The sequence below is a fragment of the Mercenaria mercenaria genome, chromosome 3 (genome assembly GCF_021730395.1).
Source record: "Mercenaria mercenaria strain notata chromosome 3, MADL_Memer_1, whole genome shotgun sequence".
Lineage (NCBI taxonomy): Eukaryota > Metazoa > Mollusca > Bivalvia > Venerida > Veneridae > Mercenaria > Mercenaria mercenaria.
In genome coordinates, this window is record NC_069363.1 from 22,455,203 (window position 1) to 22,470,494 (window position 15,292).

Below are 15,292 nucleotides of genomic sequence, written 5' to 3' on the forward strand. Positions count from 1 at the left end.
TGATCATGTAGAGTAGATGACCCTTATTGTTTTTGGGGTCACACCATTAAAGGTCAAGGTCACAGGGGCCTGAACATTGAAAACCATTTCCGATCAATAACTTGAGTACCACTTGACCCAGAATGTTGAAACTTCATAGGATGATTATACATGCAAAGTAGATGACCCTATTGATTTTGGGGTCACTCTGTTAAAGGTCAAGGTCACAGGGGCCTGAACATTGAAAACCATTTCCGGTCAGTAACTTGAGAAACACTTGACCCAGAAAGTTGAAACTTAATAGAATGATTGGTCATGCAGAGCAGATGACCCCTATCGATTTAGGGGTCACTCTGTTAAAGGTCAAGGTCACAGGGGCCTGAACATGGAAAACCGTTCCGATCAATAACTTGAGAACCTCTTGACCCATAATATTAAAACTTCATAGGATAATTGGACATGCAGAGTAAATGACCCCAATTAATTTTGGGGTCACTCTATTAAAGGTCAAGGTCACAGAGGCCTGAACATAGATAACCATTTCCGATCAGTAACCTGAGAACCTCTTGATCCAGAATGTTGAAACTTCATAGGATGATTGAACATGCAGAGTAGATGACCCCTATCGATTTTTTTGGGGTCACTCTGTTAAAGGTCAAGGTTACAATAGCCTGAACATGGAAAACAATTTTCGATCAGTAACTTGAGAACCACTTGACCGAGAATGTTGAAACTTCATAGGATGATTGAACATGCAGAGTAGATGACCCCTATTGATTTTTGGATCAGTCTATTAAAGGTCAAGGTCACTGGGGCCTGGTCATGTAAAATCATTTCCGGAAAATAACTTGAGAACCACTTGACCTAGAATGTTGAAACTTAATAAGATAATTGGACATGCAGGGTAGATGACCTCTATTTATTTTGGGGTCACTTGATTAAAAGTCAAGGTCACAGGAGCCTGAACAGTGACTTGAGAACCACTAGGCCAAGAGTGTTGAAACTTAGCGGGATGACTGGACATGCCAAGTAGATGATCCCTATTGCAGCCGACCATCAGTGTCTCTTTGACTTTCGCTCCTGACCCCTATTGATTTCTTGCCTATACGACTTTGCATTTGGGGAGACATGCGCTTTTTTACAAAAGCATCTTCTAGTTTTCTTTAATTTTAGTTTTCATTGGTATGGGTAGTAAAAGCTTCTCTGTTTATAGAAAGTGCAAGAACATGTAACATCCATCTACTGATTTCAGCTGCTCTCAGTACAGAAAATGACTTTTCTTATTTAGTTTCTCTTTGTAAAGGTAGTGCAAATTATTTGAACATTCTAACTATATCTATATTTCTAGTTACTCCCTCTGTAGACGTTGAAGAAAATGAAATACCCATCGTTGATTTCAGTTCCCTCGAATACAGACAATGACCTTTCTTTCTTAAAGATGCAGGTTCTAAATCTGTTAAAGATATCATTTTTCTTTGTATCCAGACAGAGGCTACTGTACTTTACCAAATGTAGTGCTGACTGAGGATGTATGCAACCTTACTTTTACTGTTTTTTTATTTTCTATTAAAATTGATATCTTTAAAATATATACGCATCACTACCTTAGGACTAGGGTAAATATCTTTTAGTAAATTAGGATATAAAATTTTGTTTCAAGCATGATACATCTTAAAATGTTTATTCAAGGGTGTAGATACATTTTTAAAAAGAGTCTTTACAATAAATACATACTTAATGGAATGTAGAATTGTTGGATTGTGATGATGTGATGATGCTTGGTGCACGAGTGTGGTTGTGCTCAACTTAAATAAAAATATAAATTGTGCTTGATTTAAACGTGACATGTGATTACATTTAATTGGAATATTTTAACAACACTTTTTCTGCGTGCTAGTTCATTTATTTTATTATATACAACTTGATTTTGTGTGATTCATGGACAAAGTGACAAAAGCTTGTTATAAGGGCTGCCAACCTACACATATACATGTAAAAAGCAGGTCTTACTTTTAGCACCCATATCTATATCTATCAACTAAACATGAAAAACACTTTATTTTGAACATATGTAAGCATAAGCCTAAGATTGTAGTGTCCGTAGATCACCAAACCCTGAAACAAAAATGAACTGCAAGAGATTTCTTTTGCAATAACATGTTCAAGAATATAATGTATTTTATTAAAAAGGTGGTTATGCATTAAACAAGTCCTTTTGAAAAAACTTGATGTCATTTTTTTAAGTTTTGAAGTATACTTTTTAGTATATTAAGATGTAAGAAGCAAATGAGGTATTAATACTGATTTATTCAAATATTAAGCAGAATACATAAGCCTTAGATGATAAATATTATTTATTTAGTTGAAAACAATAAAACATATATGACAAGATCATTTCCTGACTCTTATTTGCAAAATAACTTGACCTTAAAATTGTGATTTACGGACACTACGATTTCAGCTGGTCGCCATGAAAAAATGCAGAAAGCTAAGGTTTCAAGCTCTACTTTTTTCATTTATTGCCAGAGTCTGAAACAGAAAACAGTAGAAACATATCAATAGCTCATACATTTTTATAGAAAAACATGCTTAAAAATGCTATCTACGGACACTACCAAACGGTATGATTCGATTATTAGTTCCTGAAGCTTAACAAGAGTTTTGGCAAGTAATAGTTTGTATCTGTTGTAAGGATACATAACCACTGGTGTCATAAATAATGAATATGAACATTATTTGTCAAAGATATTGCTTTAACATCTTCACAAACTCAAGAAATGTAATACCTGAAAAAGCATAACAATGACAACATTTCCCCAAAAGATGCTACCCATGAAAATACTCAATATGCTAATGAATGGCATCAACAAAATGTTACCAGAGATGTATAATTATACACTAGTTACCTTAAAATTGGTTTCTTTTCACATACTTCTTTATAACACATGTTCAGTTTTTGGCTTGTTTAAAATGACACAGCATAACATAAATTTTAGCTTTACTTTATACATGATATTTTTAAAACCGTAATCCGAAACCTAATAGTGTTATACATGCTAAGAAAGCTGGAAACAAGCTCTAAACAATGCCACTCATTATATTATAATCACTTTTAATTCCAAAGAGATGCAAGAGTAAAACATCAGCTCATTCTACTTTCCCTATATGATATTGTTTTAGCCGTCAATTTTCGGTCAGACTGCATAGGTAAAACAGGAGTTATGACCCTTTGTACATACACTATTATAATGTTTTATTCCTTTTCTAAAATCTCAGAAATGGATGGAAGGATTTCAAAACATAGTAAAAATTTTAACTGCTATAGGGCAATGCGGCCCAGCAAGTTTTATTTAGATTAGATGTATGTCTCTTTGTACTTAAATATATAGTACTTAAGTATGCCATCTTCTGTCCGGAGTCATATTTTGGATTCAGACGTGGTTGAATGGTTTTCAATAAAATATTGTAGATTGTAGAAATGTGAACAGCTATAGGGCTATGCTGCCTAGCAAGTTTCAGTTAGATTGGTTGAGGAAGACAGAATCTATGGTCCTCTGCAATCATATATATATATATATGTATTACGTATATAATGTTTTTATTCGATTTATTGTCCACCTGGAGTCATATCTCAGAAATGGTTTGTAGAACTTCAATAAAACATTGCAGAAATGTTAACTATAAATAAATGCGGCCCTGCAAGTTTAAGTTTGATTGCTTGAGGAAAACAAGATTTATGACCAGAGTACATAAATAGTCATCCCAGAAATGGTTCAATGGATTTCATTTACACATCAAATAAATGTTAAATGCTGTAGAGAAATGCGACCATGTAAGTTTCAAGATGAGCTATTGTAATCAGGCTTTGTCCGTCGCCCATCATCGTTCGTCGTGTGTCATCAACGACTCTAGACGTCACAATTTAAACCCAGTCTTATTGAAACGTTGTCAGAACATTACTTTCAGTGAAATCTCGGATGAATTCGTAAATGGATCATCTGAAATCAAAAACTAGGTTACTAGGTTCATTAATAGGAAAACCTTTTAACACTCTTGTGGCCTCATTTACTAACTCATTTGAAACTTAGTCAAATGTTTGTCCCAATAAAATCTAAGCGAAGTTCAAAACTTGGTTACCTGAGGTCACAAACTATGTCACTGGGTCAAATAATAGAAAAGAAAATATTAACATTATATAGACCCTGTTTTCTGTTTGGTTTTCTTGAAACACTCTCAAAGTGCTTGTCTCTAAAACTTAAGTCTAGGCTAAAACTATTTTACCACAAGTGAAAAGTTAGGTCACCAAGTTAATTCATAGAAAAACCTTGTAAACACTCTAGAAGCTACATTTTCTGTTTGATATTCTTGAAACTTTATCAGAATGTTTGTCTCTGAAAAGTCTAGGTCAAATTCAAAACTAGATTGCCTGAGGTCAAAACTATGTCACTTGAAAAATCTATTAACTCTCTAAAGGCTTCGTTTTCGGTTTGATGCTCAGAATGTTTGTCTGTTTCAAATCTAGCTTAAGTTCAAATCTAGTTTACATGAGGTCAAAAACTAGATCACAATCTCAAATCGTAGAAAGACTTGTTAACACGTCTCAGGCCACATTTTCTTCTAAACATTTTGAAAGTTTCTCAGAATGTTTTTCTCTATAAAAACTAGGTCAGACGAGTTCAGACCTAAATTACCAAAGGTCTTAAACAAGGCCACTAGGTCAAATCATAGAAAAACATTGTTCACACTCTAGAGGCAACCTTTTCAACTTGATCTTCTTAAAACTTGGCCGGAATGTTTGTCCTTGTGAAATTTAGTTCAAGTTTAAAACTGGAGTATCTAGATCAAAAAGTCACTAGGTCAAATCATAGAAAGACATTGTTAGAACTCAAAAGGTCACATCTCCTTCCTTATCACCATAAGACTTGGTTGGAATGTTTGGTGTTTAAAGTCTAGGATGAATTGTAACTGGTTTGTTTGGCTACACAGAATCATTGCTATTACTGAATGAAACAAACTTTGCTCGGCACAGATTGTTGCTTATGCTATGGGAGAGTTGTACATGTAAACTGCTTTGCAAATTATATGTTATAGGTACGTGCTGACATTCGGAATCCTTGGGCTCATTGCAACTTTTCTGAGTGGGACGTCATAAAGTATCAAAACTCATTCCAGCTAATGCACCAGTTTATTCGGAATCTGCAACTTCCGGTTCAGGATGAGACAGCAGTTCTAGCGAAACTGATTCACTGGCAAACAAATGGTTAGTTTAATGATAACTGTGATAATATTTTTGTGAGCTGTGCATGCGACGTCGCTCTAAGATACGTATCAAAACTGAATAAAACAAAACTTTCAAGAAAAAAGATTGAACTGCAATTTCCAATAATTGTAAGCGATATTTACAGGGCAGTGCTATGAATTTTAACCTGTAATAAAATAAGAGTTTTATACCAGTATCCAGATCTGGAATACTGTATTCTACTCGAGATCTCGACCCTATGCTTTCTGAATTTCATGAGGTCATTTCTGTTAATGCACGTTGGATTCCCTCGCTACATAATTTACGGATTGAAAAACATAATGAATTGTTTAAAATGAATAAAGAAATAACTTAAGTGTCAGAAGTTGAAATTTTATGTAAGATAGCTCGTGGCTTCTGATGAAATATTGAATTTTAACAAAGTACAATACGGAATTTGTTTTTTGCTTGTTCCACATGTGAAATACTTTTCAAAGAGTTAATATAGGTGTCTCAGACACTGTTAGTTTTCCTATAGTAGTGGTACCTGAAATCATAATATTTTGCAACTTGTGACTGCGTACATTAAAATTTATGACTGAATACAATTAATTTAGCATTTTCAGTTTTAGCTCGATTATGCGAAGTATATGGATGACTATCTTACACTTTATCTCTATTGTTGCTTAATGAATTTGCCCCGGAATTAAAATAGCTGTTCCACATCATCACAGCATCATTACGATGACCACTGTTAAATCTATTTGGATTTCATTTAATCTGAAAATTATTGGTCCATTCATCGCCCACATGATGTAACACAATGTCCATTTTTCTCATTACATTACCAATATTTCATGAATTATGACCCCCTTTTGCTTAGACTTTCAGGCACAAGTTTGTATGCAATTTCACTAGAATTTTGTGGTTACTATATGGATTTTAGATAAACTTAAAATAGTTATAATAATCAACATCACATGACAAGGTCCATAACTCCGGCCTTATACTATGTTGCTTTTTTATTTTTTAAATTTCAGGTTAAAGATTTGGTACATTTTCACCCTGTGTCGGTAATTACTGAATGATTGGATTCAGTCTTGCAATAGTTGATTTACATTATCACCAAATATATATATGTCACAAGATGCGTTACTGTGGCAGAAATATTCCGTGAATTATGTCCCGTTTACACATAGAACTCTGGTTGATGTTTTTATGCACATTCACTCTACCTGTGTTAATACTGATTAGATTGACTCAAACATTGCCTAACATCATTACATTTTTTTTTGTTGGATTTAACGTCGCACCGACACATGATAGGTCATATGGCGATTTTCCAGCTTTAATGGTGGAGAAAGACCCCAGGTGCCCCTCCATGCATCACAAGCGGGCACCTGGGTAGAACCACCGACCTTCCGTAAGCCAGCTGGATGGCTTCCTCACATGAAAAATTCAACGCCCCGAGTGAGGCTCGAACCCACATCGATGAGGGGCAAGTAATTTGAAGTCAGCGACCTTAACCACTCGGCCATGTAGGCCCCTTTCATAATAACTTTATTTTATTATATTCTAGATTTTGAAGGTTGTACTTATAACTACATTGTTAGTCCTAGTTTCATCAGATAATAAAATCTGTGAAAAGATCCCTTGGAAGCATAGAAGGAAACTAAAAATGAAAATAATAAAAATAATAGCGGACTCGGTTTGATTGAGTCTGTTCACGAGAGGTAATAAAATGTGCAACACCTCTCACGTCCCCTAGTAAATGCTATCAAGCATCGAAATAGTCGAATCTGTCTCCTTTGACAGCTCTTGCTTTAGTATTAAGATTGTTGTTCGAAGATTTTATTTCAAACTCTTTTACTTGTAGGAGTACAGTTTCTACAAGGCACAACACTTGGATTAGAGCTGGTACAAGAACTTAAAAATGAAACAAGAGCGCTAAGTAAATTTATACTTGACATTGTTCCTCAAACAGATAAGAGTTTCAAAGTTGTTCATAATGCTATACTTTCTATGGAAGGCACTTTAAATGACACCGTTGATAAAATAAATCTTCTAGAGACGGATATGTCGGGATTGAAAGACAATTTGAATACCCTGACAGATACAGTTGATGATTTGCAAGGTGCACATGAGCAACATTATAAGACCGTTGAAAAGATGAAGACTGATATAAGAGATGTACAGTCTAATGTTAGTAAAACACAACTGGAACTTGTTGATTCTACTCAGAAGGTTGATCACTTAGAAAGTCGTTTAGACGATATATCAGTGGGTGTATCAGAAAACAGGACTAAACTAAATGATACTAAGACAGAGATTATATATGTTAGGACTGATATTGAAAGTGCAAAAACTGAAGTTAAAAACATAAAGACTGAAATGGATGAAGTAAAAGAAGATATGAAAAAGACCAAATTTGAACTACATAATACAAAAGCTGACGTCGCTAAAAACAGAGTTGATATTGAGGAGTTAACTAAATATTTATCATCAGATAGGCCAAATAGCAAAGTGTTTTTCTATCCTCTAGACAGAGTTTCTTCATTTGTTAGTCGAGAGGATGAATTAGAAACGCTTCAAAAAGAGTTTCAAAGATGTAGCAACGATCATCATGTACAAGTTATTTGTGGATTAGGCGGAATTGGAAAAACAACCTTGTCTATTGAATATGCTTGGACGTTTCAAAGTTTTTATCCTGGAGGTGTCTTTTGGATGTCGGCAGAAACAACCGAAGCATTGGAAGATTCTATACAACGTCTAGCCATAGACACAAATATAGTTGGGAAAAATGCAAAAGAAACACTCACAAAGACCCTAAAATGGTTGTCCTCTATACAAGATAGATGGCTGCTTGTGGTCGATAATGTAGATATGGAGGAAATCAGAGGTAGTATAAAAGAATTGCTTCTCGGATCTTGGAAAAGGAATTCAAAAGGCCATATTATAATTACATCTAGAAGGGAGGCGGAAGAAGCGGGAGATGAATTCAATGTCAAATTAAAGGACTGCATTACACTAGATGTACTAACAGAACGTGAAAGCGTTCAGTTCATGACAACTCGCTCGGGCTGTAAGAATGATAAAAACGACCGCAGTCTCGAATTGTTAATAGAGGAGCTCGGTGGTCTACCGCTCGCTTTGGAACAAGCAGCCGCACATATCAAAGCATTACGCTGTACCTTCAAAGAATATCTGGAAAAATTTAATCGAAAAAGGCTGAAAATACTCAAAGCTAGTAGATCTCAGTTTGTTGTATCAAAAGAACGCCAAGCTGTACGGACAACATGGCAATTGAATTTTGACTATATAGACAAACAGTCCGAAGAAGAAGGACTAGGATGTGCAGCTGTAACTGTAATGGAAATATTAGCATTTCTGCATGCAGATGAAATTCCACTGACAGTTTTAAATGTAGGTTCACCCGAGATTTTGGACGAAGATCTTCTTGACGCGTTCCAAGAAGAAATAGGAGTCAAGCAGGTTGCTGAAATACTTGCACGATTCTCTTTGTTCAGTCGTTGTGGTGGCAGTACGCTCAGTGTCCATCGATTAGTGCAGGAAGTCATAAGAGAGAATCTGACCGATTCAGATCGAAAAGCGTTCATCCTACAGTGTGCAACACGAATGATAAATAAGGCTCTTGAGAGGACGCAGTCGCCAAGAGAAGCTTTAAAAGAGGAAAATATAGGCAGAGCTTCATTACAAATGTGGAGTAAATTAGCACTCAATGCAAATACATTAAAAACCTATCTGTTCGAGTTTACAAAAACAAATAGGAAACAGATGCATATTTGCTTTAATATTGAAAGCACAAAGCTATTACAAACAAGTGCAATATACCACAGCCTGTTTCAGCGGCAAGACGAGGCGTTAGCCTGCCAAGCTCAAATGTTGAGCATCATACCGGCACTTGGCATTGAAGAATCTGATTACAGAGATCTAACCTGTATTAAAATACCCCTTTTACAGAATGACAGGCAGATTATTCAAAGTAGTATGATAATGGCTATATCGACAGGAACAGAACCATTGGTAGGAATAGATCAAGCACAAACCGTTGCGCTGTTGGATCCAGAACCATTGCGGATTATGGGTAATGAAGCTTTCAAGTCACAGAAATACCAAGATGCCATTCAATGTTATACTGAAGCAATCACTGCCAGTCAAGATAATATTGATCCAAAAGTTCTTTCAAACAGAAGCCTTGCCTACTTAAGAATTTCTGATTATGAAAACGCATTACATGATGCAGATTTATGTATACAAATTGATCCAAACGCACACAAAGCGTATTCCTGGAAGGCATATGCAATTGCTAATCTTATTCGTCTTGGTATGTTGCCGAAGTCCTGGGAATCAGCTGGTTTGGCAGCTGCAGCTGTTGCCGGATATCTTAATAAGGAGTGTTTACTAGAATACAGGATGAAAATTGAATATCCAGTTGTAAAATTCCATATTATAGAAGATCAATCCACTCTAGGACAGGAAATGGTTTCCATGATGAATAGTGCTTATACAACATTATTGCTACGTAAAGGTAATTACCAAATAGATCTGCATAAAGCAGAGATCGCTACAAAAAGTGTTCAGATCATCGGTATAGAAGAAGGTGTTGAAATCCACAGCCCACTAGGAGTTTCCTTGATCCACCCGAGTAAAATAAGTTCTAAATTTCGATTCGAGACAGAAATTAACGTATTTTTCGAAAACGTGACTTTTCCTAACGAGACTGGACAAATACTTGTCGATGGTCTAGTGAATGCAACATTCTACAGATGTGTGTTTTCAAACGGTAGGAAGGGCTGTGAAGACTTTCCATTTTGTAATGGTCGTCGTGGTTGTGTAAATCAAAACCCGGACGAGTGCAGGAAGTTAAATGCGTTGCAGGAAAAAGCGCCGTGTCCGCATCCGAGCGGAGTCGTTGGTCACGCCGGCATCTGTGCAGATGGAGGTGGAAATGTATTAATTGATAACTGTACACTAAACAGGTGCGGTGGCGGGGGCACTCTCAGTATTAACGGATCTGTTCTTAAGATAAGACACAGTATCGTTCGTAATATGAGACAGATGGGTGTTGAGGCAAGGGAAGGTGGCTCTACAGTTGCTGAAGATAGTACAATTTGTGACAATCAGTTCCATGGGGTGGCGATAGGACCGAAAGGAAGAGGGGTTGTAAAAAGCTGTGTCATACAAAACAACAAAAACGAAGGAATTTGGTGCGGAGGCAATCTGGACACTATAGGAGAATCCCGTTTAACACAGACATCAAATTCAGAAGGCGGATCAACATGCATGATCTTTGATAATTTAATCTATCAAAATGGTATGTCAGGAATATCACTAGATGGTGGATCGTATGATGTTTCTGGAAATAAGATATTTGAAAACTGGCTTTGGGGAATGATGGTGAAATCTAGATCAACAACAAACATATGCAACAACGATATATTTGAGAACAAGTGTGGCGGCATAAGGATTGGAGTAAATTACTCAGCACCAGTCATGATGGATGGAAATACTATTCGGGACCATACTGGCCCTGCTGTTCATACAGAAAGGGACCCCAGAAAGAATGAACTTCCAAGGTCGTTACATGGAAACAAAGGTCTAATGGAAATGATGAAAGCTATTGGTATGATGGATGATGAGAGCACTATTTTTTCATTATCACCTATCATAACAACAAGGAATGTAATCGAAAAAAATAACAGAGGAGAACAGCATCCACGACAAATCCTAAGCCTTGTAGAAACATGTTGTTTCTGTCATATTAATTCTAATAAATTAAAATGTTGTGCGAAGTGTAAGAAGGCAAGCTACTGTTCTAAAGAATGTCAGAAACAACACTGGAAACGTCATCAGATAATATGCAAACTCATGATGGAAAACTTTACTGTAGATATAAAGATGTCAGAAACAACTAAATGGGACAAATACTTCGAAAGTCCGCCAGGCTTTGTTAGCATCCGCGGAACAAACGCTCCACTGCCAGGTTTAGGGGAAGGTACACCTCCTGAGATGTCAAGTGATAGGAGATTTATTGTCAAGATACAATCAGGAAGTGAATACACTAGATATGATCCAAATAAGATGCTGAGACTGTATGACCAAACTCAGACCTTGGATATATATTTCAGAAACCCTAACATCTATCACTTACTTTGCGAGTGTGGTGTTCTTGCTGCATCGAAATTCACTACAAAGAAAATGTTCTGTTGGGCTTCTTTTAAAAACAACGGCAAAACACTGCGTATGTATATAGACACTTTGCCAACATTTCAAACGTGGTAGTCATACAGGCAATTTAGTATATCAGATGTTCAAAACACAACAAAATACCCGGTATACATTTTCATCAGTGCGTTCTTTGTTTTGTAATCGAATGTAGGAATGAAATATAGCAATAGAAGTCTGTACAAAAACAAGTGTCTGCTGACGATTCTTGATATACTGTATAAATTTGTGTATTTTCTTGTAACTTTATCGTTATCTGGTACCAGTCACTTTCACAGCAAGCTACGAAACACGTTTTAATTAAATTATTTGTTTGCTACTATATGTACAGAAACATGTGTTTAATTTTGTGCTTTTCAAAAGGCACTAGATGTAGAAACAGTAAGTTTAATATTCTATCACCATATTTTAAAATTCTAGTGAGATAAATTATGGAGAATGTGAACAAATCTTTAATAGCATATAATTAGTAAATTTAGATTGATAAAGTACTGGTTTAGTATTAAGACTGTCAAAGATATATTTCTTTTGTAAGCCTTTTTGTGATAAATAGTAAAGTATCGGAAAACTACCGCGATACATTTTACTGTCAGTCTACGTTTTATTACAGTCAAACCTGTGTTAAAGACCACCTCTGAACAGAGACCACCTGACTCTAAAAACCACATGTTTTGTTTCCCATTTTTTAACCTGTGTATTTTAACCTGTGAATAAAGACCATCTCCAAATATAGACCACGATTATGCTCTCCCAAAAGTGGTCGTTATACACAGGTTTGACTGTATATTAATGTTTTGATTTAATTATAATTTATTTCCTGATTTTCTTTATTATGTTCTTTAATCTATGACAACATAGATTATTCATCAAACTATGACTGCCTCCGGCCACGTTTGATATTACTAATTGTTAGAGATAGTGTATTTGATAAATGAGCTAAAAATGTCTGCCTTGTAAATATTTCACTACAAGGGTAAAATTTTCCTATGAAAATGTAGTCATATAATTATTATTTCAGCAAGCATAATGTGGTATAAGTGTGTTAGTTGTAAGACTCTGCGTTACGGTGTATTGTTGTGTTTGTTATAAGAGTATCTGTTATTTTATTATGGAATAAGTATACATGTTATGTTGTATAATTTTGTATGTTACAAGACCATCTGTCATGTTGAATGATTCTGTATGTTATAAGACTATCTGTTATGTTGTATAATTTTGTAAGTAATTAGACTATCTGTTATAATGTATTAGTTTTATCTACGGGACTATCTGTCATGTTGAATGATTCTGTATGTATTAACCCTTATCATGCTGGACAAGATTAATTCTGCCTTTGCGAACAGTATAGATCATAATCAGTTTGCACACCCATGCAGTTTAATCACTATCTGCATTGTTCGCCATGCTGTCAGTATCGTTTGGTGAGCACCCCTTTTAACAGTAAATAGTACTATCCAAAGTGCAAGATGGACAAGTTGATTGTAGAAATTTAGCAGGGTAAGGGTTAAGACTCTCTGTAATGTTGTAGATTTTTGTATGCTATAAGACTATCTGTTACGTTGTATAATTTTGTATGTTACAAGACTATCTGTCATGTTGAATGATTCTGTATGTAATAAGGCTATCTGTAATGCTGTATACATTTGTTTGTTACAAAACTATTTGTTTGTTAAAGACTATCTGTCATTTTAAATGTTTCTTTTATGTAATAAGACTATATGTTATGTTGAATATTTTTGTATGTGTCAAGACTATCTGTTATGTTGTTTTGAAGATGTCACAATAGCATATCTTACTCAGACAAAGCCAGTGTGTATACAGTCCAATGCATTTTGTTTCACGTTTCTTTTTCTCCTATGAGAACATTGTCTCATGTCACCATGCAAGAACATTGTATTGAGGATTAAAAGTCATAATATTACTGGCAGACTACTAGTATATATTATGGAAACACATGAGAATTAGTTGTTTGTACTATTTTTTCTTTGAAAATCGAAAAGCGTTTGTAACGTGTTACTCGAGGACAACTGCCTTAATCTGGGAGTTTTAAGATAGTTTAGAAACAAAAACTCACATTCTAATGTTCATAATATGACCACACTTTAATTTTAAAGAACTGAGATCATTTAGCCAAAATCTGGAAGTCAGTACTTTTAATATGTTCAAGGTTCAGGAACACAACTGGATCTAAAAATTAATCCCATGACCAATACACGGTTATATTTATTAAGTATGTTTACTTTTATTTTGAACCCGTTTATTCTGTATCCCAGCTGTGGTATTATAGTTCTTTTACTGCAATATTGACGAACACTGTTTACTGCATAATCATTTTACTTAACATGTGATGTTAGATGTATATAGTTTCGCTTGTCTGGCCTTGAGCGCATCACGGCAAATTATAGCTGTCCGACTAATGGTACCGGTACATCATTTAAATTGATTTAAAACTGAGAAAATATTATTTTCTAATTAAATTGTCTAATTTTGTAACACTCTTGTTAATATTCATGAAATTGCAAACTGAATGTCTATAAAAATACCTTGAAAAAATGTCTTGGCTATTTATACAATTCTATGTCATTAGATATGCAAAAACTATTTAATGCCAATACCGGAAGTTTGTTATGTTGATGATGGGTGGTCATAAAATGGTTGTTTCCCTTGTCCTATACGCTGGAGCTGAAAGAGATCTTTATGTCGCTCCTCCATTTCCCCCTCCTCTTTTCCTTTACCGATTTACACATTTTGGAAAAATGATCCTTAAACCAGAAAACCTATACCCATGTACTAGTAACCTCTTCATTCATTAGTCAAATTGTACAATAGCTATTCATAGGTAATAACCACCACCTATATATAAAAAGCTTTTATCTTGCGTCTGAAAATTTAAATCTCTTTAGATTTCAAGAAATGTTTATTTTCACAGTTACTGAAATAATATGACTTTAATGAGAGCATGTTATTATGTCCCCCATCTCCCTCCCTCACTCTTTCGTCCTTCCGTCTATCACACGTTATTTCCGACCAATTACTGGAGAATCATTCGACCTAGAACCTTTAAACTTCATAGGTTGGCAGGACTTACGCAGTAGACAACCCCTGTAGTTTTAGGGGCCACTCCATCTATGGTCAATGTCACAGGGGGCTGAACATGGAAAACCATTTCCGGTCAGTAACTTGAGAAACACTTGACCCAGAATATTGAAACTTCACAGGACGATTGGTCATGCAGAGTAGATGACCCCTATTGATTTTGGGGTCACTCTGTTAAAGTTCAAGGTCACAGGGGGCTGAACATGGAAAACCATTTCCGATCAATAACTTGAGAACCACTTGACCCAGAATGTTGAAACTTCATAAGATGATTGTTAATGCAGAACAGACGATACATATTGATTTTGAGGCACTCTATTAAAGGTCCCAGGGATCTAAACATGGATATTTTCTGATCAATAGCCTGAGAACCTATTGATACAGAATGTTGAAACGTCATAAGATGATCGGACATGCAGAGTAGATGACCCCTGTTGATTTTGGGGTCACTCTATTAAAGGTCAAGGTCACAGTGCCTGAACATGGAAGACTATTTCCGGTCAGTAACTTGAGAACAACTTGACACAGAATATTGAAACTTCACAGGATAACTGGACATGCAGAGTAGAAGAGCCCTATTGATTTTGGGGCGGCTATATTTAAGGTCAAGGTCGCAGCGGACAGAACAATCCATTTCCGGTCAATAATTTGAGAACCATTTGACCTAGAACTTTCAAACTTCATAGTGTGATAGGACTTAGGTAGCCGATGACCCCAATTGTTTTTGGAGTC

At 35.5% G+C, this 15,292-nt stretch overlaps 1 protein-coding gene across 1 annotated transcript in view; it reads left to right on the forward strand.

Annotated features, from left to right (window-relative positions):
- Positions 1–14,020, forward strand: part of LOC128555524 (uncharacterized) — a 32,800-nt gene extending 18,780 nt beyond the window's left edge. Inside the window, exons 5-6 of the mRNA XM_053537988.1 lie at positions 5,071–5,239; positions 7,095–14,020. Of these exons, the coding sequence (XP_053393963.1) occupies positions 5,071–5,239; positions 7,095–11,521 (4,596 nt within the window). The 3' untranslated portion in view covers positions 11,522–14,020. The remainder of the gene's footprint in view (positions 1–5,070; positions 5,240–7,094) is intronic.
- The last annotated feature ends 1,272 nt before the right edge of the window (positions 14,021–15,292 follow it).